Source organism: Dermacentor variabilis, chromosome 1 (assembly GCF_050947875.1).
Source record: "Dermacentor variabilis isolate Ectoservices chromosome 1, ASM5094787v1, whole genome shotgun sequence".
NCBI lineage: Eukaryota > Metazoa > Arthropoda > Arachnida > Ixodida > Ixodidae > Dermacentor > Dermacentor variabilis.
Window position 1 is genome coordinate 166,405,169 of NC_134568.1, and position 24,948 is coordinate 166,430,116.

Genomic DNA, 24,948 nt, shown 5'->3' on the forward strand with positions numbered 1-24,948 from the left:
GAGAAGTAGTATTCACTATCGCTATCTGGTCTCACTGACAGGCACCATATTGCTTCACCATGAGCTGCAACGCATGAGCCATGGCGCTCTACCGGTTGAGCTTGTGGTGCGCAACAAGTGACGCTTTCGAGAAAAATGTGGAGAGGGTTTCCTCATTCTACGCATGTGCATAGCTCCATGCGTTCCATCGTGTGCTTTCTTCACGGAGTGACAATACACTGAACCGCCGAACAGTATGATGTCATTTGCTCTTAACGCACCATGCTTCATCATAGCACACCACTACTCTGTCTTTGTAACCATTCTTTTTTTTGCAACGAATATTGTTCAGCCTGCCGCTAAAGTGCCACCAGTCGGGACAGTGCTCCCGCTCTCATGTGCGCGCTAGCACGACACGATGGGCTGCACCACGTGCGTTTTGATCGAGCAGCTGTGCATATGCTACAATGCTACTCAGACAAATGAAGTGCTAAAAGCAGTACTTCACAGTGAAAACTTATACAGTAAAACCTCGTTATCTTGACACTCGTTAATTTGAAAAAGTGGATAATTCAGACTTGTCCTCTGGTCCTGCCAGACATATGCATTAATTAATGCAATCAAACTCTTGTTAATTCGGATGTATTTGGCTGCACATTGCTTAATTCGGGCAATTCTCGGTGCTTGGAAAGCATAGAGCACAACAAATGTGCGACACATAAGAGCAGAAACGGCACTAGCATCCAACTGAAACGAAGTGGCGGAGTCCGCATCGCCAGTCATCAGCGGAAGTCATATGTGAGCGACAGTGATGCCGGAATGCTTAGTGCCTATTTGTAAAGCCTTTCTTCCTGCATTTATCGCTGCGCATCTTCATAACTGTGTAGTTGCCATCCATGATCCTGTCGGCAGCTGCCACTGTTTCGTCCACAGAGGTTGCGGCAAACAGTAGTTTAATTTTGAATTGGTGCGTGCATCAGCCATGTGGGCTTTCAGAACTGCAAGATTGCCGCCCATGATTGTGTCGATAGTGGCCGTGATTTCTCCGAAAACAGTTGCGGCAAACAGTTGTTTCGTTTTGACTTGGTACATGTGTTGGCCACATGCCTTCATAACTGCGTAGTCACCATTCAAGATCATGTCATTAGGATCTGCGGTTTTGTCCGCAGTGGTTGCTGTTTGTTTATTGTTTTTTTGAAAGCCTCAATAACTGCACATTCAGTTAATTTAGATTTTTTTTTTCGGTCCCGTGAAATCCGAACATACAAGGTTTTACTGTAATACAGAACCATGCTGATGTATTTTTAATTGCTTTTACGTTGTGTTTGGTGTCTTGATTGAAAGCCGTTTGATGCTCATATCCCCATTTGGTATGCCTTCATTCTGTCATGTTCCTGCATCTTAGGTTGCATTCAAACAAAGCAGTCACGATTTAGACATGCAGAGGAAATGTGAAATGCTTTGTAATAGTATTTACCAGCAAACAGGTCTCATGTCTAGAGACACACAAGCCTAACAGCAGGGTGCATACTTCCACTGCTGGCAGTTGGCCACTAGCAGCAAGGTATCATCATCATCACAGTTAAGCCAGAACAGCTGATAGGTCTGAAACTAGGCGATGCATCAGTCCCGATAAATGCGTCTCTCTGTGCGATTGCAGTGATTGTAGTTTTTGTGCATTTCGAGTAACTTCTGCAGTAAACTGCTTCGAGTAAAGCAGTTTTCACTGCAGGATAAATTGGACGTATTGCAGGAAATCGATGGACGGAAAAAGCAAATCGATGTGTGCAGACAGCGTGGCATTGCCCCATCAACCGTCGTGACCATTTTGAAAGAGCAAGATTGAGATTGTCAAACTTCACTGGGAATCGCAACTCGCTCCTATGAGGAAAAGGCTGCGACTGGGAAACTTTCAAAATGTGCACCAAGCTGTTTTCATGTGGTTCAAAGATGCCAGACTACAAAATGTTCCCGTGTCTGGCCCAATGCTCCAAGAAAAAGCTTGCGAATTCGCCGATGCACTTGAAATAAGCAGTTTCGATGCCAGTGCGGGTTGGCATTTTTGTTTCCGCCAAAGGAACGGATTAACATGGCAGGTAGTCTCGGGCGAGGAAAAGGCTGCTGACAAAGAGGGCGCGGATTCCTGGCGCATTGATTGTTTTCTAGAGGTGACTGAATCATACTCTGAAGACAATATTTTCAACACAGATGAGATTTCATGTTTTTATCAGCTCCTGCCAGACCAGACGATGCGCTTCAAGGGCAGCAGTGCAAAGGAGGGAAGAAATTGCATCTTTGCATGAAAGTCCTGCTCTGCTGCAATGCAACAGGCACAAAGAAAATTATACCACTCGTGATCAGCAAGTACGCAAAGCCTCACTGCATGAAAAACATCATGTCCTTACCATACGACTACTGCGAAAACAAATGAACCTGTATGACCAGAGAACTCTTTTCCAAGTGGCTCATCAAACTCGACAACCAAATAAGGAGGGATGACCGAAGAATTCTACTGGTTGTCGACAACTGCTCTGCTCACATTGTGAATATTCGCTTCATGCACGTTCACTTGGGAGTTGCTGCAGCCAAACAATACATCGTTGCTGCAACCCCTAAGCCAGGGAATTATAAAGAGTGTGAAAGCGAATTTCGTAAGCGCCTTGTGCAGAGGTTGATTAACAACCTCCGCCTAAAGCAGCCAACTGCAATGAATATTCGTTAGGCAGTGGAAATGCTCACAAGAGCTTGGTGGAACTTGAAGGCGTCCACCATTAGCAACTGCTGGCGAAAAGCAGGGCTTGTCAAAGCACCTGTGCAGCTTGAAGATGACCTATAGGTGACCGACAACAACCCAGGAGACCTGTGGACCGAGGTTGTGGAACCCACCGTGTCTTTCTTCGACGACTATGTGGAGAGCGACAGCACAGCACTAACAGCTGGCAGACCTGACAACCGAAGAGATTGTTAACTGTGTTCGCGACATCTCCAGTGACGATGACAGCCCGAAGGAAGAAGACTGTGGGACACCGAACACAGAAGATGAGATCATGTCGAGCACTGATGTTTTAGTGCACGTGAACAAAGTCTGCACTTTCATTGCTCGGTGGAATGACATACCTGATGAGGTATTGCGCAAAGTGGAAGATGTAGATGCATTCCTAATCGGTTGTGCGTGCTGCATGTGCCAGAAGAAAATCGCCGATTTCTTCAAATAAAGCAACTTTGAAGTGAGTGGAACATTTTTAATTGAGAGTACGCTTGTTTGCAAATGTGTCTACTGGCAAGGTATGTCATTTTCATTCCTAGGTTTGTCCACTGGCTTACAACTGTGAGTTTTTCATTACAACGATATTTCAAAATAACGAACAATTTTTGGCGGTCCCGCGTGATTCTTTATATCGAGATTTGACTGTATACAGTTCTTACATTCTTTTTTCTTACTCCCACAATTGGAGACTGAAGAGGCCACTAACACATAATGGCAGCAAACACAATTGTGTCCGTAAGCGTTGGAGACTAAAGCTGCATAGTGACCAAGCTCAGTGTGGAACATTTGTGCACATGTTTCAAATGGATTACTAATGCCATCTTGTTCTTTGGTCTGCCTATATTATTAATGCAATAAATTCAGCTTTTAACGGACCTGGCTATAACAAACTATCGGGTACAACGGACAAATTTTTGTTAATCTGCTAACTCTATGCAGCGATGAAGCCATCTCGTATCATGGGATCTGAAGGGTGCAAAGGCAGATGTCTTGGAATTGTCGTCGGATGCTGAAGGCAAGGGAAGGTGTGGAATACAAAGATAAAGCTACCCATGGAAGCAAATATTGCCGCTCTTGCTAATGCAGCAGGAGTGGGTCACATCTGATTGCTGGCTCCTGATAAGTTACAAGGTGTTTGAAAATGGCCGACAAGTTGCCCAATACGCACAAAGCCAAAGCTTTTTGCTTTTTTTCTTAACGAGGCCATGATGCATTTGTCCAACAGTTCTCTGTTGAGAGTAGAGGATCCGATATGGTTATACACACAAGAAAATTGGGCTCCCAGTGCATATTTTAACCATAAATTTCAATTTGAAATCACTGCCTCTTAACTCCTCCCACCGACACCGACTGCCATTTTTGCAAGGCTGTGTGCCGTCACGAACTGCAGGGGCCACCTCTGTGTCGTCTGCTTTGGAACAGTTCGAGACCACATCGGACGTCTTTCTCCACATGCTCTAGGACCCAGCAGCGTAGAAATGGCATTGCCGCTGTATTGTGCACACAATTCCTTCACTTGGACAATAAAAAATCAGTAGGAAACCGCAGAGATGCACCAAAATGCACATGCAAAAACTAAGCGATGCATGGTGGCCATGGCGTATTTTGAGCTCCTGCAGTCGCTTCCGGTTTGTGCAGTACACAAAAGTTTGGCTTTTTGAGACCGGCTTCTGTTACCCGAGGGAGCCATTTCTGGGGGTGCCCATTTATTTAGTCACCATGCAGTGTCACCAGAATGCTTTACGGTTTGACTGCGACATTTAAAATTCAAATACAAATTATTTACGGCACTGAATGCACTCAAATTTTTCCAGCTTGCTGGGGGACCCATAAGGTTTGACATATGTACATGCATTAATTCAAGCTAGAAAATTTGGTGTCATGGTCCCTTTAGAGAGGGGGGGGGGCAGCGTGTGTGGTATCATGGTGGAGTTACATAAATCACCCTGGCAACAAGAATGTGAACAGCACCAGACAACACCCAGTGTCTTGATCATTACCAGTATGCCGGCTCTGCCAAGGATTGCGTGGCTGCTCCATTGTTCGCATCATTTACCAAGGTGTGAAAAGCAGCTCGTAACATTCTAAATTTAGCACATTATAAGCTAATGAACTTGGGCAAGGACTTTTGAACAATTTGTATCATCCAGAAATTCGTATCAGGTGTGTTGTATCCCCGAGATTCTACTGCCGTATAACAAGCCTGAGCCACCCAGATTGGGGCATCCTAGCTCTACAGCTCCATTACTTGTGCGGCAGGTGCACAGCTCAAAGCTGATGCCAACCAACTCTACAAGGCATGGGGGTAACACATGGACATAAGTTTTCACAGAGATGCCAAAGACCCAGATGCAACTTCAGGATGCAGATTAATTGTTGAAAGGACACTGGCCTCAGTACAGCAAGATATTTCTATTTCCATTTCCATCATGATAGCAGCACACTGCAGCTCTAGGCATGTGAAAACATACCTTCAGAACCTAAAAAGTACAAAAGCAATGTATAAGAGGCTGTTTGCTACCACAACAAGCTCCCATTACACATGCTGAAGTTATAGTGCTTCATGCACATCTGTGTATGCAACCAAACATTTCTTACAGATAATAAACATGTTTTTCAGAAAGCGCTTTACTTCAGGCTGGACTTTACATCATTATCAAGATACAATAGACTTTCATTAACTTGACTTCAGTTAATTATAGTTTTCAGATAATTCAATCCTGATTTAAGCCCGGACTGGCACTTATGGGCCAAGAATTTCGTTATTTCAATCCTGAAATTGGCCCTTGCAGCATAATTAAAACTTGATTTGTCAGCAAGCATATGCCTGACTTCAATGTTGACTTCAATGTGTATAGCATCTGCCTTGGCAGCGTTAGATGGCAGTGAACGAGTCAGACACGATATTTGCTCCCAAAAATAGTGATTTTCGGCCTGCCTTTTCAAGTGATAACGGCAGCCCACAATGAGTGGTTACCGTATGTACCTGATTTTATTGCACACCTTTTTTCCAAAGAAAAGGGGTCGGTAAAATGTCTCCATCACAATCGGATATGAAACACATACAACATTCACAGTGTTGGTAACAGGCTATTGTCGGAGCAAGTATCACTGCCATTGTGGTCACAAGATGGTGACAGAACGAGTTTTCGCATAGGTTGGCAACAACATGCTGGTTTCATTACAAGAACCAATTTAAAAGAGAAGTTATCTACGTGTAAAAGGTGGCAGCAACAGAGCTGCATAACATGTTTTCGGTGTGTTGGGAGTTTTGTATGCGTCGCAGGACAAATAGGTGAAGTGGTTACTTTGGGCATAGGCCTTGTGGAGGTCCTCATCTCACTTGCGATCATTGTGGAGTTGTTCAAGATCAAATGCAGTAGAATGCATGGAGGATGACCAATGTGACACATGGCAAAAGAGTTGTCAGAGAGTGACGATGATGGACATAAGGCGTAAATAAATTTAAATCCTGCAAAGGTATACTTTGTTGGTTTCATAATTTTCCGATGGCGAGAATGAAAGGCATGCTACATTTTCTTCAAGAAAACCGTGTGTGCATTAGACATGGATGCGCAATTTTCTAGTTTCAACCTCTAAAACAGGATGTGTTTAGTATACAGGGCAAGATAAAATTGACTAAATGTGGCCAAATAAATTAATGGCGTCCTTCGATTTCATTACTGCCCCCTCTTTTAATTAGATCCACCAAATTGTTTGATCACGGTGAAGCTAGTGAAATTTGACAGTTTTGAAATTTTCTCTGCTGTTTTTCTTAATTCATGCCTGACAAGGATGCAGACTGTACAATTTCAGTCAAAGTTCACAGTCATGGCAGCTTGGCAATCAGCAGGCAGAGAGAGGGTGACCTTACTTCTGTGGTGGGAAGTGCAGCAGGCGTGCTGCCTCCAGAAGCGTTGCCACTCAGGCCACTGAGGAAGAACTCGTCAAAAACAACAGTGCAGAAATCCTCTTGGGCAAAATCATCAGCCATGAGAGCCAAGTGGCCAACCAGAGTGTGCAGGAATGGATCCTGGTAGGCGCGCTGGCCCTCCGCTCCCGCCAAGGTGCCCAGAACTCTCATTACGCCAGTTCGATCACGTTGGCGAGCTGTACATGAACAAAAAGAACAAGAGAAAGATATTTCACCAAACCCAACATGCCATTCACCCAGTTCAGTTGAACTTCTGTGCTTCGGCACTTCACATGCACTGTCCTTTTGCAGCAACTGGGTTTGAGTGAATTGTTCACTATAAATGTATGGCACTTTTGAAAATGTTCATTGTAATTGGAAGCAGTTTCAATAGGCAGGGTCCGAAAATCGCAAATGCAGTGAAATGTGGTCATTACAACCAATAGATTGTTATATCTGGGGTCATTAGAAGTGGGTTCGACTGTAGGAAACTTTGTTGCAGTTAGGTGTGCAATATTACGAATACCACAGACGCTATCGGTAAATTATGACTAAAGGCGCTTCAAGTGTGGCCACAAGCTATCCTCCAATTAATAAACAGCAGGCAATGCTACGACTTTTCTCACTGCCTACATCTGCGACCAAGAAATAATGCCCCACATATGAAACATAGTTATGGAGATACATGCCATGTAATTTGATGTAAAACGAAGTACCATACTTTTATGTTGCAAAATTTTAAGTATTGGCTACATGAAAGGCGTCAGAGATACGAACCTATCTACCACCAAATGGGAGTTACACATTTCTGTGACCAGCAGCCACAGCACATCCCCTGCACTCACAACCAAAATATAGCATGCCACCGATACTGAAAGCACAAATGTGCAGAAGTAGAGTAGACCAATATTGATAAGTTTTTCAAGGGGCAATGGAAAAAAAAAACGTAACAGCCAGAAAATCTTTACAGTGACAAGGAAGGTCACACATCGCCACAGCTTCATCAGAAGCAACTCTGGATGGCTGCCAGTACAGTTATTAACTACGACCGGATATGGTGCAGGTATAATTAAGGGACACATACTATGCTCAGTGACAGTGGGCCCTTTCCACTTTTAACATGCTTCACCACCATGGAGGAAGAAAAAACTGAGGAGACCCACTACCCAGTCTGCGCGCTAGGAGAAAAGTGTGGAGGAAGCCACGCGCTATTTTTCACTGTGGCAGCCATGTTGCCAGGGCACAATGGTGGTTTCGTTATGGTGGTGTGCACTCGTGTGTGCTGCTCCATAGATGTTGTAACGTGGTAAAGGAATCCTATGTATAGGTGTGCGCTAGCCTCAACGTTTTGTGCCGTCATGTTAGCTAAACTGTGCACTTCCAGCTGTTGTTGTGGCCAGGTGGGACTACAATAAGTAAAAGCATGAAACGCGCACACATACAATGCTGTAGACCACATACTGCACAAATGTTGAAAGATGACCTGGGAGCATTGCTGCCACCTTCAAGGGATTCATGCTAATGTGCCATTACAGATTGAAACTGCTGTGCTTCAGAATGCACAATGAACACCTTGCAGGTCAGTGATTTTCGCAGTGTTCCTGCTTTTGACAGTAAACGATGCATTGGTGGCACACAGAACAGCCACGTGGAAGGAGGAGAAAGAAGCAGCTGCTGTGAGTAATAAAGGGACAAAGCCTGCTTATCGCAAACATCCTATCTGTGCGCCCGTGAGGCGCTGGGAAGTGAAGGTTGGCAAATGCAGTGATAGAGTGAACAAGGCTCGACATAATAACGTACGCCTGCGTGCACATCAAATGGCTGATTGTCGCACGCAGTGAGCCGTCAACATGCTAGCCGCATGCATCCGTGCATACTGTTTTGCACCACACGGAGGCTACCACAGAACTTTGTTTCCATGAAGCTTCACTTACCATGAGAAGAATACACCTCAAGACACTGTCAGGTATATAAACATGTTCTCTTCTGCTGGCTTCAGCATTGGTGCACTGTGGCTCTTCCCATCGTCGCAGTGTGCAGCCTCTTGAAACTTGTTCAATAAAGCAAAATGATGCCTCAAACCACGACTGGCATACATTTTTGTTCTCCTAAACTACAGATGGGCTAGCCATGGGTCGATGCGTCGGGATATATGTACTGTGCTGCCAGTCATCACCTGAGTATTGTTGCAGTACTGTGAGAATGCACAGATTTATTTTCACACAGTGAAAATAATGAAATATTAATAGTGTGAAATTTTCACAAAGAGGCTTCACAAAGCGACGTCAGGGCCTCTCCTAAGTTGTTCCTTCCTTCATGTTTACTGCAATATTGTGATGTGTGGTGCGCGACATGGTGCGGTGATCGGGACGGTCAGGAGCAGACGACACTGAGTGCACGCGCGCCGAGGTGGAAGAAGGAATACGACGCCGAAGAGCGTCCGGCACGAGAACGCGCGGCGCATGAAAAACAACAAAAAGAAAAGCAAACCAATTAGAAAAGACCACGGGGCGTCAGGCAGCCAATCCGAGAATGCCAAATCGGCCAGATCAGAAGAAAAAGCGTGGTGCGCTGGCAGAACGAGAGGACACGCAAGGAGACGTAGGAGAGACGCCAGGAGAGTTCCAGGAAGCAACGGCAGGAGGAGGTCAACCACTGGAGCGGGCGTTGAAGACGGGCCGTCGGGTTCCCGACCCGAGCCCACCAGGACTTCACCCGACTGGGGCCTCCTGCCAACCTGTTCCTGTGCGTCGCCCGTCTACCCGAGCGGGCCGCCAGCTGCTCAAGGCCGGTGAGCTTCTGCGCCAGTAGGCAGGACGAGAACAGTCGGGCTACGGGCCCAAGTTCTACGCCAGCTGCCCGGCCAGAACGCCGCCCCGTCTGTCGTGCTGCCTGCTGCCCGAGGCCGGAGTTCGAGCTTCTGCGCCCGTGGGCGAGACGAGACCAGTTGGGCTACGGGCCCGAGCTCTACATCCAGCTGCCCGGCCAGAACGCCGCCGTCACCTACTCCTGCCACCAAGCCGCCCGCTCCTGCCACCAAGCCACCCGCTTTTCCTCGCCTAGCCAGAGCGGGCGCACTCCGGTCGCCCGGTCGGTCAGCTTACACCGCGACTTATGGTGAGACCGGCACCACTCCTTTCGCCAGGTTGTCGCTGCGTCGAGACTGTTACGCGTCCCCGCCCTCGTGGCAAGCCCAGACTCGCACACCCGTTAACCACATGCAAGCCCTATGTGTGTTCTTTGCCGCAATGTCTTCTTGAGTGCTTATTTTAGGCATGCTTTCTATTTTCTTCTATTTGCTTTATGCCTCTTTTTAGTTTGATTAAAAGTCTTTGTGTGTGTGTTCAAACCAACGGCTTTGTCCTCAATTGGGTTCTCGGAGGCTCCGCCTAAGAGAACTAACCGAACCATTGAGTACACGAACCTTTGCCCCATATTAGGGTCATCACAAATATATAGCAATGTTTCACCGCATAACACAGCTGTATGGCGGAGCAGCTAACTTTACGGAACCAACAGAAACCACAACTGTGCCGAGACACTCTTACTGGAACTAACGAAAGTGTACTTCCGGAATTTCAGGGTGAAGCTTGACAGGCTTGACCATGAGTAACCCTTTATCATCTTCATAGCAACGTGCGAGGGTGAATTTGCATCTGCACGGCTAAATTTGCTTGATCGCCGCATTCGAATGCAACACAAGATACAAGAACATTACAGAATGGCGGTGTATCAAATGGGAACATAACAGATAAAAGTCAATTGGCTTTAGGTTGAGAACACAAAAACGCATGACACAATTTTGCATTATGGCCAGCACGAAGAAGCAGAATCTGCCATTCACAGTCAAGTTTGAAATTATCGAGTCAAGCATGGATAGAAACGAAATCTGACGTCACAACAACATCTGGACTCACATCACAAAGAAAACGATGCAAAACTGCTCCAGTCCTGGCAGTTTCTTTGGACCCAGTGATTTTTTAAAAAGTGTTCTGATGAGTGCAACAAAGCCAACGCTGGCTTCCGCGAAGTTTGGAGCGAGTTGTCAGCATTTCCAGAAGCCATTGCTGGGTCAACGGTAAACGATTGTATGCTCATGGACAAAGAACAAGAACAAGAACAATCGCTGACATTGTGAATCAAGATACGAGTGAAAGGAACCGCTAAGACAAATCAGATCTTGCGCTTCTGCACACACACATGATAGGCCTCGTCTGCTCTGTCCTTGGACAATGTGTAAAAATGCACTCTTCCTAGCAACGAAGTTATTTGAGCAGAAAATTCAGATTGTTTGGTGCTACATTAATACAGGCGTTACACAGTGCACATTTGATTGCTATTAAGCCTGATCCAAATCAACTTTCTATGCTGCGATTGGCTCCTTTGCCCAAGCAGCAGAAGGGAGCTAATCGCGGTCGAGAATTTTGATCCGGATTGGGCTCGATCGCGATCGAAGGTGGCTGCGTGACACCGGTAGTAGCCCGTTTTGTCAATAAAGTGCCATTACAAATTGTATGTGCTTTCATGTCGTCCAATTCTTTAGAAAGTTTATATTGAATTATGCCCTATATTGAGCTGGTAGATGTTTTCTTGCAAAACCAATATAGCCGGGTTTGAAGGTATATTAAATATTAAACAGACTGTAAGGTCTGCTACATATTCGCTTCTCTCGGCCATGCCTAAAAGAGGGAATGCTCGATAGGTTCACATGAGGCCTATGGTGAATAGCCTCAGCAATCAGATGCCTTTTGTGTGCACAACCCGGGTCAGCATGGTGCGTCATTACAAAGTGCCTTTTCTGGAACTTGTACAGAAAGGTTGCTAGACCTCTGGTGGCTTCTCCAACCAGATGGGGTTGCTTCAATATGTTTTTTCAAGTTGAGGGTTGGCTTGACCAAGAGAGAGGGATGCAGACGCACCATGCAGTAGGGGTCGGGCAGACGCCAGGCGTTGTGTCGTTGAAACAAGCTGGCCCCCACCATAATGGCTACATTTTTTCCCCTGATGTCTTGCAGTTGCTTGTTCTAAATAATGTTGCAAATATATTTTACAAAAAAGAAGTGCTCATTACTTTGGCACTGGCAAAGATCCGCCATTGCGAAGAGCAGCAACCACCAGAAGCAACCTGAGGATATTAAATAAGATTGTCTGTTGAAAACGTATAAAGTTAACTGCCCTGTGAAAGGCGTGGAGTGAGGCCTCTATGACCATTGCCTGCCATGCATGAAATGGAGTATAGTCGAAGTTGCCGTCCAGTACCTCGTGATGAACAATAAGCTGCTGGCCATCTCATTAGTAATTAAATAGTCAGGAGATAGACTCAATAGTGAAAAGTGCACCCATATGGGTGTGGATGTGCTTGTCGTGTTATTGCTGCTGCCAAAGTGCAAAGGAAGTGGTCAGGATCACAGTGTTCTATAGAAATTCAGTGAGCTCTTCAGACAAGTTGTGAGAACACATAATTTGCACAAGATTATGAAAATTGCCCTTTTTGTAGAGATTTCTTCCAAAATAGAAACAAGGTTAATCGAGTTCTTCACTGAATAAAGACATTCTGATGCAGCAACCATGTATTTTTTGTTCTGATGTTTCAACATTCAAATTAATGTTTTTCAGGCCAATGAAGTCTAAACTAACGGAAATTTACTATACTTTGGCAAAATGTGACAGGGAAGATCAAGCACACAAAGCAGACACAGAGTCATCATCATCATCATCAGCCTAGTTATGCCCACTGCAGGGCAAAGGCCTCTCCCATACTTCTCCAACTACCCCGGTCATGTACTAATAGTGGCCATGTTGTCCCTGCAAACATCTTAATTTCATCCGCCCACCTAACTTTCTGCCGCCCCCTGCTACGCTTCCCTTCCCTTGGAATCCAGTCCGTAACCCTTAATGACCATCGGTTATCTTCCCTCCTCATTACATGTCCTGCCCATGCCCATTTCTTTTTCTTGATTTCAACTAAGATGTCGTTTACCCGCGTTTTTTGCCTCACCCAATCTGCTCTTTTCTTATCCCTTAACGTTACACCCATCATTCTTCTTTCCATAGCTCGTTGCGTCGTCCTCAATTTCAGCAGAACCCTTTTCGTAAGCCTCCAGGTTTCTGCCCCATATGTGAGTACTGGTAACACACAGCTGTTATACACTTTCCTTTTGAGGGATAGTGGCAACCTGCTGTTCATGATTTGAGAATGCCTGCCAAACGCACCCCAGCCCATTCTTATTCTTCTGGTTATTTCAGTCTCATGATCCGGATCCGTGGTCACTACCTGCCCTAAGTAGATGTATTCCCTTACCACTTCCAGTGCTTCGCTACCTATCGTAAACTGCTGCTCTCTTCCGAGACTGTTAGAAAATACTTTAGTTTTCTGCAAATTAATTTTCAGACCCACCCTTCTGCTTTGCCTCTCCAGGTGTCAGTGAGCATGCATTGCAATTGGTCTCCTGAGTTACTAAGCAAGGCAATATCATCAGCGAATCGCAAGTTGCTAAGGTATTCTCCATCAACTTTTATCCCCAATTCTTCCCACTCCAGGCCTCTGAATACCTCCTGTAAACATGCTGTGAATAGCATTGGAGATATCGTATCTCCCTGTCTGACGCCTTTCTTTATAGCGATTTTGTTACTTTCTTTGTGGAGGACTACGGTGGCTGTGGAGCCGCTATAGATATCTTCCAGTATGTTTACATATGGCTCATCTACACCCTGATTCCGTAATGCCTCCATGACTGCTGAGGTTTCGATTGAATCGAACGCTTTCTCGTAATCAATGAAAGCTATATATAAGGGTTGGTTATATTCTGCACATTTCTCTACCACTTGATTGACAGTGTGAATATGGTCTATTGTTGAGTAGCCTTTACGGAATTCTGCCTGGTCCTTTGGTTGACAGAAGTCTAAGGTGTTCCTGATTCTATTTGCGATTACCTTAGTAAATACTTTGTAGGCAACGGACAGTAAGCTGATCGGTCTATAATTTTTCAAGTCTTTGGCGTCCCCTTTCTTATGGATTAGGATTATGTTCGCGTTCTTCCAAGATTCCGATACGCTCGAGGTTATGAGGCATTGCGTATACAGGGTGGCCAGTTTCTCTAGAACAATCTGACCACCATCCTTCAACAAATCTGCTGTTACCTGATCCTCCCCAGCCGCCTTCCCCCTTTGCATAGCTCCTAAGGCTTTCTTTACTTCGTCTGGCGTTACCTGTGGGATTTCGAATTCCTCTAGGCTATTCTCTCTTCCACTATCGTCGTGGGTACCACTGGTACTGTATAAATCTCTATAGAACTCCTCAGCCACTTGAACTATCTCATCCATATTGGTAACGATATTGCCGGCTTTGTCTCTTAACGCACACGTCTGATTCTTGCCTATTCCTAGTTTCTTCTTCACTGTTTTTAGGCTTCCTCCGTTCCTGAGAGCCTGTTCAATTCTATCCATATTATAGTTTCTGATGTCCGCTGTCTTACACTTGTTGATTAACTTAGAAAGTTCTATTCTAGCTGTAGGGTTAGAGGCTTTCATACATTGGCGTTTCTTGATCAGATCTTTCGTCTCCTGCGATAGCTTACTGGTTTCCTGTATAACGGCGTTACCACCGACTTCTATTGCGCACTCCTTAATGATGCCCATGAGATTGTCGTGCATTGCTGCAACACTAAGGTCCTCTTCCTGAGTTAAAGCCGAGTACCTGTTCTGGAGCTTGATCCGGAATTCCTCTAGTTTCCCTCTTACCGCTAACTCATTGATTGGCTTCTTGTGTACCAGTTTCTTCCGTTCCCTCCTCAAGTCTAGGCTAATTCGAGTTCTTACCATTCTATGGTCACTGCAGCATACCTTGCCGAGCACGTCTACATCTTGTATGATGCCAGGGTTCGTGCAGAGTATGAAGTCGATTTCATTTCTAGTCTCACCATTCGGGCTCCTCGACGTCCACTTTCGACTAACCCGCTTGCGGAAAAAAGTGTTCATTATCCGCATATTATTCTGTTCCGCAAACTCTACTAATAATTCTCCTCTGCTATTCCTAGAGCCTATGCCATATTCCCCCACTGACTTGTCTCCAGCCTGCTTCTTGCCTACCCTGGCATTGAAGTCGCCCATCAGTATAGTGTATTTTGTTTTGACTTTACCCATCGCCGATTCCACGTCTTCATAAAAGCTTTCGACTTCCTGGTCATCATGACTGCATGTAGGGGCATAGACTTGCACCACCTTCAATTTGTACCTCTTATTAAGCTTCACAACAAGACCTGCCACCCTCTCGTTAATGCTATAGAATTCCTGTATGTTACCAGCTATTTCCTTATTAATCAGGAATCCGACTCCTAGTTCTCGTCTCTCTGCTAAGCCCCGGTAACACAGTACATGCCCGCTTTTTAGCACTGTATATGCTTCTTTTGTCCTCCTAACCTCACTGAGCCCTATTATATCCCATTTACTACCCTCTAATTCCTCCAATAACACTGCTAGACTCGCCTCGCTAGATAGCGTTCTAACGTTAAACGTTGCCAGGTTCAGATTCCAATGGCGGCCTGTCCGTAGCCAGGTATTCTTAGCACCCTCTGCAGCGTCACAGATCTGACCGCCGCCGTGGTCAGTTGCTTCGCGGCTGCTGGGGACTGAGGGCCGGGGTTTGATTGTTGTATTCATATAGGAGGTTGTGGCCCAGTACTGCACCAGGGTGGCCAATCTTGCTCTGGTGAAAGAGTGCGTTACCGGTTCTGGTCACCGGGATCAGGCCTCACTCCAGGCCTGTTTGTGCAATTTTGTCAACACACATTTTTTTTTTTTGTATTTTCCGGTGGAGAATTGCGCTGCACCGGGATTTGAATCACGGTCCTTTTGCACTGGAGATGGATACTCTACCGTCCCCGCAGGAGTTAAATTAAAAATTGGAGAATGGGGTTTTGCGTGACAAAACCACTTTCTGATTATGCACGCCTTAGTGGAGGACTCCGAAAATTTCGACCACCTGGGGTTCTTTAACGTGCACCAAATTCTAAGTACACGGGTGTTTTCGCATTTCGCCCCCATCGAAATGCGGCCGCCGTGGCCGGGGTCCGATCCCGCGACCTCGTGCTCAGCAGTCTAACACCATGACCACTGAGCAACCACGGCGGGTCCCGCAGGAGTTGTACGCCTCATTTAACCTACAGTGGTGCCCAATTTGATCAGTCAAGGTGGGCCAATCTGAGCTCGGTTATACCGCATGGATGGCACTCGGCTAGAGAACCTGGTATTTATGACCTGCACATGTGTGGCCACACATAATTGAGAATATATAATTTTCTTTTAGGAGGGTTTCCGTACAGTGGTAAAATGAAGGAAAAGACACTAAAAAAAGAAAAAAAAAAAAGGGAAAAAAGAAAAAGGAACATAACTTGTGATTTGAACTCGTGATCCTTCAATGTTGCCCGGAAAGGTAGCTCAGTCGGTTGGTTCGTCAAGTCAGCGGTTACTTTGGTTGGAAGGCATAATTTCTTGAAAAAATGGCCGCCAGAGGAGCAGCGTGAACTCGAGCGGCTTTAGAGACTAGGAAAACTGCCTTAAAATATTTAGACTTGAGGGGAAGCTTCGTTAACAAACTATAACACGGCAATCAGCACTCAAGAATAATTATAACCCTAATAATAATTGTAAATATTCATCTCATCTATAGGATCTAAAGCGCGCGCTGTTTCTTGCCTCTGCGTGTAGTAGTTAAGAGAGCCAGTTTAAGGGCGGAGAAGAGGGAAGGAAAAGAAAGCAAACTTGCAGCGCCGTGGTTTTAAGGCGCAACCGTGGTAGAGAAACGGAAAGGCGATATAAGCATGCGTGGCCATGATACGCACACGACAAACTGCCTTACAATATTTAGAATTGAGGGGTAGTTTCGTTAACAAACTATAACACGGCAATGAGCACTCGAATACGACGAGAGAAATAATTGAGACGTGGAAAATTCCCTTGAAATAAATCTGGTTTGCGAGACAAATGCTTGTATGTATTGAATCTCTTAAAAGATGAGGGGGGAAATATGCGCTCACCGAGAGGGCGTCGTCAGCACGAGACCACCACCAGGCTCCTTACGGGGATGTGGAGAGCTTCGCGGCCGGAACGAAGCCTCCCCTCTCCGCCGGCCAGGCGTGGAAAACGCGCTTTCCGATCGCTCAAGGTTGCGCAGGAATAGTGTAGCTCTAGCGTCTAGGAAAAGCTTTAACAGGTGCGAGGACGGCACGCATAGCGTGGGAAGCTAGCCGCCGGAATAGCTATCTTCGAGAGCTATTCTATATTATATTATATTATACTTCGAGAGCTATGACTGATGCTTTTCTATATATATGTATTCATCTCATCTATGCGATCGCATGCGCGTGCTGTTTCTTTGTCTCTGCGTGTAGTAGTTAAGAGAGCCAGTTTAAGGGCGGAGAAGAGGGAAGGAAAGGAAAGCAAACTTGCAGCGCCGTGGTTTTAAAGCGCAACCGTGGTAGAGAAACGGAAAGGCGATATAAGCATGCGTGGCCATGATACGCACACGACAAACTGCCTTACAATATTTAGAATTGAGGGGTAGTTTCGTTAACAAACTATAACACGGCAATCAGCACTCGAATATAATTATAACCCTAATAATAATTGTAAATAGTCATCTCATCTATAGGATCTAAAGCGCGCGCTGTTTCTTGCCTCTGCGTGTAGTAGTTAAGAGAGCCAGTTTAAGGGCGGAGAAGAGGGAAGGAAAAGAAAGCAAACTTGCAGCGCCGTGGTTTTAAGGCGCAACCGTGGTAGAGAAACGGAAAGGCGATATAAGCATGCGTGGCCATGATACGCACACGACAGACTGCCTTACAATATTTAGACTTGAGGGGAAGCTTCGTTAACAAACTATAACACGGCAATGAGCACTCGAATACGACGAGAGAAATAATTGAGACGTGGAAAATTCCCTTGAAATAAATCTGGTTTGCGAGACAAATGCTTGTATGTATTGAATCTCTTAAAAGATGAGGGGGGAAATATGCGCTCACCGAGAGGGCGTCGTCAGCACGAGACCACCACCAGGCTCCTTACGGGGATGTGGAGAGCTTCGCGGCCGGAACGAAGCCTCCCCTCTCCGCCGGCCAGGCGTGGAAAACGCGCTTTCCGATCGCTCAAGGTTGCGCAGGAATAGTGTAGCTCTAGCGTCTAGGAAAAGCTTTAACAGGTGCGAGGACGGCACGCATAGCGTGGGAAGCTAGCCGCCGGAATAGCTATCTTCAGACACAGAGTAATGAGACACAAATAATGCTGACCAGTGTGAAAAGTGTAATAGAGTGCCAGCACGCTGGCCACTGCATTCTCCTGAACATAAGCCTGATATGCATCGGGAGGTGGTCCTGAGTGCTCAATAGTTGTGATGGCCGACTCTCGGTCATCCTGGGGCAGTCGGGAACTCAGGCTTCGCACCTAGAAAACAGAACAAGTAAGGCAATGAATAAAATGAAAGTTGAGCAAGAGTTAATGAAGTTTTAAATTAGATATCTGTACAGCTAAGCAGGGGTGCACGAAGGGGGGGGGGGGGAGGGTGATTGGGCACGTATCTCCTTTGAAATTTCTGGCATAAAACAACATGCACCAGCACCCCCCCCCCCCCATGCCTGCCCCTCCCTCCCAAAAAATTCCTGGCTACACCATTGCAGCCAAGTTAAAAACATAAAAAAAGCAAACATTGTCATTTTGACTCTATACATCAGGTTGCAAATGCAAAAGTAGGTGCAAGCAACATGGCACTCGCATGTTCTTGTGCACATTCACAGTCAAGAGAGAAACAGGCTATCTGCTTATCAGTGATAATCCGGCCAGTCAGAACTCTGAAGCAATTACTGCATCAGAAAAAGCCAGTTTAGGGGTACATTGCCCAAGAGCCAGGAGCATTTTAGAACAACATGGCGTACCACAAAGGCAATCTTGCAGCAATTAATTGACAATTATCTTGCTGCTGGGCCAGTCTATGCTGCTAACATTAAACATGCTATCACACAGGTGTGAAAATGTGCACGCTCTACAGCTTGTTACAGAAGATCTGGCACTTGAGTGCCTCCTGACCCACATCATGCAAGCAGAATTTTTTCTACAGCTGCATCTGAACAAAGGCACGATAGTCGGCAACCACTTGTTTATTTATGCATCTTTTGGAATGAACGGTGCCCCGACTCAAAACATATTAATTTGTAAAACTTGTTACATTCCTTTAATGCTTTCTATGCACTTGGTGTTTCCAGGCTCAAGTTCCATAAAAAATTAAATTCTGTGGTTATACATGCCAAAACCACAACCTGATAATAAGGCACCCCCTCCATAGTGGGGAACTCCAAATAAATTTCAACCTCATGGGGTTCTTAAACGTGCCCCTGATGCATAGTATATGAGCATTCTTGCATTCCCTGTCATCAGAATGTGGCCAGCGCAGCCAGGACCAAACCCACTTTTAGGAGATTATGGGCGCCTCGCCAATCAGTGAAAGAAACAAGATTCATAAATGCTAAAGACGCATTGTATATCAGATTTCTTTGTGTAACGAGAAAATTCAAAGCTCACAGCATTTCTTACCTGATCATCAACCATGAGAGACATAAGAGCTGGTAAAAACTTGGTGATAAGCTGCACATCCTGCACAAAAACAACATGATTGAAATTTAAGTGCATTATTGTGCACTACTAATGCAATGATTTCAGCACAGCTGCTATGATGTATATATATAAGATTTCCTTTGTGCCATGGGCAGGCAGACTTAGGCTGTGATTTTGCAAATACAGTGGGAATGAAAACACAAGAATAGATTTCGACATTCATACATCATAACTGTTAGGACGTGAATGTGCAATGAAGTGGTAGCAACGATGTGACTGGTACAAGTCATCTTGGAGCATACTCTGGAGCAGATAAGTAGCTTTTGTAGGAGACAGCTGGCACATGTTTTGGATGTAGCCACCACAAAAGTACCATGCTCTTATGAGGAAGCTATAGCTTGGGCTTAACTCCGATGCAGTCTATTGAAATGCATGTAAAATGCAGTAATGCTTTTCTGAGATAACCTACGGGTCAATTGTAATGAAATTTGTTGCATTTGAGAGAGAAAGTTGAATTCTAGTGACTGTTGGAAGCAAAATTTGGATTAAGGTCTGAATTTTTCAACAAAAGCTGCCGAAAATCGGCAAGTTCGAAAAAAATAGAAGCACAAAGTTTACAAATCCGTAACTTCTACACAAAAAACATATATCGCAGTTCTGTCAGCAGCAATTAGAACATCCAATGTGGACAAATTAGATGTATTAATTGATACCTTACATGAATTTGTTACAATGCTTACAAGGGTCTTGCAAAAGTCCTACTCACATCTTAGTGGTGTACTAGTTGAGAGACATGTATAATACATCAAATTTGTCTGCTTTAGATGTACTATATCTAATTTACAGAATTGTGATACCATTTTGCATTGCTGTGTTATGGTTAACTTGATAGTTTCATTTTCTGGAAAATAATGATTTCCAACAATTATTTATTAAAATGTCGATGGCCTAAATAAAAAGTCCGCTTTTAATAGTCACTAGATTTGAACTTTTTCTTTTAAATGGAACAAACATCAAATTTGGTGCAGTGGTTGCTGAGAAAAACGATTTCTCCTTTCCCATGTATTTAGACAGGAGTCCCCGCACTTTGAGCTGGCAATGTGCAGCTGCCTTACTCAGCGCACGGCTCTGTGCCTGGCTGCACAAGTGTACGCTTAGAAAGCCGGTGAGTTCGAGCATCGGATAGGAGTGTAGTAATTTAAATGAGAAGGCTATAAAACATCCTTTACACTAAAATGTCATGGAGAAAGTAGGACCTCTCTACCCCAAGCAATTTGGAAAGCTCGAGATCGGGAGCGAAAATGCCTAGCCCGCACAACAGCCAACGTTTAAAACATTCATTTTACACACTCATAACCATCTTGCGAGTTTTTTTTAATCAATCCTACTGATGCATCTTCAAAGAGGATGGGCTAGTCCTTATCAAATTGTGTACACATGACAATGATTGCAGCATGTTTATGTATTGTCGTCATCCCTGCAAGACAATATATTCATGCGATAAAGGATGTAGTAGTAAAGTCTTTATTGCTTCACAAAGTGGTTGCAAGTTTTGCCAGATATGAAATATAGAAGGAAGTGCGACTGTATAAGTTGTGCTATTTGATACGACGAACAAGGCCCACCAGAATAGCTTCCAGTTGGCGAATCACGTTATTGTTCTAAAGGAAAGTACGCTACAGTACAGACATTTACCGTAGAGAGATAATATGGCTATATATAAAATTTTAACAAGTATCTAGACACTAGAGAAAGGTGCTAAATGTATTGAACAAAAACATTTTATAACTATTGCTAGCATAGCAAAATAAAGTAATGTATTTTACGAGTATTATGCTATAGCCCTTCAACCCTTTGGGGGTCAAAGACAAATATACGGCAGCGCAAACAAGCCTCAGGTATATTTACGGTGCCATCTGTATGTTTTAAAAACGCGCCAATTTTTAAACTCTGTTGCCCAGCAAGTGCTGCCATCCTATGTGGATACAAGAATTTTTTTTCTTTTTTTTGCTCCATAGTCTCTTGATTTCAATTTCACGGCTTCTTTATGCTGATGTTACAGTGACCACTTGCACATTTGAACTTGCGTGGGTGTGCAAGTGTGGATGTGCAAGCGGTCGCTGTGCATGCATCGAACCTATGGGCGTTCACTGGGGATATGAAAATATTTTGTTGTCGTTGGATTTCAATATCGCGAGTTGCGACTGTACGTACGATACTTCAAGTGCAATATGATGACAGAACAATTGAAATAGGAATGTCACCCAGTAACCTTGAAAAGAAGAGCAGAATCTCCAAAAGGTGAGCTGGAGTAACCTTGATTTTTACCTGCATCTCGGCTTCTGAATTGCTACTGTTCGCAGTGGGGAACAATTGAACTGTTGGTCACCTGTATAATCTTTGCACTAAACTGAAAGAGATGCTATGCTTTTCTTGTATTTAAAATGTCCTTACAACAGGCCATTTACTTTTCTTTGGGGTTCTCGTGAAGTATGCAGCTAGGGAAATCGGTTGATGTGAAATGCTTTGACAAAATCACCTGGCATGGACATCTCCTTTGAACCTGTTTAGGTACTGTGCTGTCCATCTATGGCCACTCATTAGGGCTCAAAATGACTTTCTCAAACATAATCCGTTGACTGAAGAGTGCAATCATTTTTGGGTATTACACACCTCCACCCTTTCAGGTAATCCTTGTCTTTCGGCACGGAAAACAGTAAGAACTCCATGCAAGACTTGTACCCTGTATTACAATGATTGACAAAATATTTTTTTATCATTACTTTTACTTTTACTTTACTTCTATTCAAGACACCAATGACCGGACAAGCGAATGTCAGACTTGCGAAGCGCTATTTGTATACGTCCGTTGAAATCTTAGATACAGTTGAAACTCTATTTAACAAAGTGATGATACAGGTAAAATTATTTAGTTAAATCGGGAATTTCACAAAATTGAGAAAGGAATTTTTCAGACCTTCGAAATATAAAATTGTAATGTAGCGACCTGCAAAGGCCACTGCAGCATTGTATTTGCCACTAATCCAGCCATCTGTCGCATAAACCATGAAATAACGAAAGCAACCACAGTCGCCCCTCCGAGGTGGTGTTGAGTGGGCTGTTTTGTGCATCGGCGCGGCGTGCAGCCTCGCCAAAATAAGGCTAGGGAAATGACCATGGCACCTAGATGTTTAATGCAATAGCTTTAGAGCACACGCTCGAAGGACCTGTTTTTATCAAAATTTGAAAGAAATCACTGCCTTTTTTTACTCATTTATTTTAGGAAAAACTTCATTAAATCGAGTTCGGCCAAGTTTGTTTCGTTAATTCGGGTTGATAATAACACTGAACACTATGGGTACCTGTCAGCGAATGTAAATTTCTTCGTTAGATCAGGAACTTCGTGAAGTCGGGTTTCGTTAGATAGAGATTTAACTGTACTATATCTTGAAATAAGATGTTAAAGCATAGATGCAACGAAAATGAGCATGTTTCTAGCGGTAACGAAAGAGTTAATACACCTTTCATATTCTTCCACTCGGGTTCGAATGTACTAACATGTGCAACCAGAACTGTAAGAGACACCAGTTTGTCAGAATGTGTACCACTGCTATGTGACAATTTCATTACACATGTTCAAGAACAGCATACTTCTGTAATGTGTCTATATGCAAAGCAAAATACTGGTCTCTCTTATCCTAGCAATGCATATATATCGTGGCTGTTGGGACAGCAAATTGTGCCTCAACTTACCAACTTTGGCTCCTTGTACTGCTGGGTACTTATCATGTCCCATGCCTGAAGCCCAAGAGCCAACATACGCAACAGCAACACCAGTACCTGGTTGTCCTGCAAGTGCCAAAATGTCTGCCACCTCTGCACTTTATGAGTGGCAATATAAACGCCTCACCCTAGGAAGTCCTTCGACATTAATAAGATGGTTGATGATCTTCAAAGCTGACTGTGCAAGGAAGTTGATGGCATATGGATCACAAAGTGTCATGGATAGGTCACTGCAATGAGAAACAGTTCCATGAAGCGAAACTACCTACAGCAGCAGTGTGATGCCACATTAGTGAAGCTTATACTTGAACTTTATACACTGAACAATAGAAACAGATGACAGTTTTTCAATAGAGCGCAGCAGATTCTATTTAAGGGGCTACTGAACTGATTCTTGTCATACCTAAAAGAATGATTTAGACACTGAGGGTACCTGCCAACCAAAGCTTTCTCACAGAAATAAACAGCAACCTTTCTCAGTGAACTCCTGTTTCCCATCTTGTACACGCTGATTAAATCCTGCACTTTCAAATTTCCCTAACACAATTTCACCCAACCCTCTGTCACCCTTGACTATGTTCCCTTCCCTTGGTCCCTCCATTTGGTTACTATAACATGCCCACAATTACCTGCTCTACACATCACCTGCCCAATTCCACTCTGGATCAGTTACCCACACCTGCTCTCTAATCCCCACTGCCGCCTTCCAGTCTCTTAACATTGCACCTCCGATTTCCCTTCTTCAGTGTTTTCCCTGCATCGGATGCATGACAAGTGCATTCGTGACATTGCACCACAGTAGCCAACCAATTCTTTTTCGACTAATTATCAATTATTTGCACTTTATTGCAGCATCCCTTTGGGCTCCACAGAACCAACTCAAGTACAATGAGTGCGCTAAAATTTGTGTGCTAGGCTATTGTTTGTTGAATTTTCCAGATGAAACTCATACATATCATATCACAAAATTTGCTGCTATAACTAATGAGACTACCTTCATTAATTTCTCCTTGTACAGTGATTTGTCAGCTTTCCTAGTGCCATATGGCCACTAAGCCCAATGGGCATTAACTTTCGTCTTCAGGATCAAAATACAGTAGACTTCCCTTAATTGAACTCTGGCTAATTCTATTTTTCAGTTAACGACGGCACAGCCAGTGCCCATACATTTCTATGGGCCTAAACTTTTGTTACTGTGGTCACGAAATTGGCTTTTGCTGGTCAGTGCGCACATGCCTGACCCCAATAGCGCCAGTGTCTGTCTTGGTGAAGCTTAAGGGAAAATGAATGTGTCCAGTACACACCATCTCCCAGTGAAAACGCTTATTTTCGGCCGGTCCCAGGAAGATGTTTAAGTGGAAATGGTATCACACAATGAATGATTACTGTACTTGCCCGATTCTAACATGTGTCCTTTTTTCCAATAAAATTAGTTTGAAAATTGCCTGTGCAGTGCAATCAGATACAAAACCAAAACCATATTCCCAAAGGCCTACACATCATAGCTAGCATAGTCAGTGTCATCACAACATGGCCACCGTGGATGGCGGCAGAATACGTTTTCATGTAGCATGACAATGATGCGCTGCTTTTAGTCTGATTACGAAAGCTTATTCAAAAGATAAGTTACTTTATGTGCTAAGCAGGTAGCAACAAGTTGTGTGCAGTAAAACCTTGTTAATTCAGATTTCATGGGACCTGAAAAAAATGAATGAATTGACCGAATGTTGAATTATTGAAGGTATAAAGGAAACAAACAAGTGATTACTATGTCAACAAACTTTTAATTAAATGCTGTTAAATTAAAATTTTAATTATATTCTGCTTCTATTTTGCACAAAAGCACAGTGGAAGCTGCAACTCTCATCATCTCGTGACTGATTGGCTCTCGCAGCGGCAAATGCCTTGC

The 24,948-nt window shown here is 44.3% G+C and overlaps 1 protein-coding gene across 1 annotated transcript in view; it reads right to left on the reverse strand.

Annotated features, from left to right (window-relative positions):
* NELF-B (negative elongation factor B) overlaps positions 1-24,948 on the reverse strand; it is a 72,993-nt gene that overhangs the window by 15,985 nt on the left and 32,060 nt on the right. The window contains exons 5-9 of the mRNA XM_075699121.1: positions 23,167-23,269; positions 23,010-23,105; positions 19,236-19,295; positions 17,939-18,092; positions 6,621-6,856 (exon numbers count right to left, since the gene is read on the reverse strand). Coding sequence (XP_075555236.1) covers positions 6,621-6,856; positions 17,939-18,092; positions 19,236-19,295; positions 23,010-23,105; positions 23,167-23,269 — 649 coding nt within the window. The remainder of the gene's footprint in view (positions 1-6,620; positions 6,857-17,938; positions 18,093-19,235; positions 19,296-23,009; positions 23,106-23,166; positions 23,270-24,948) is intronic.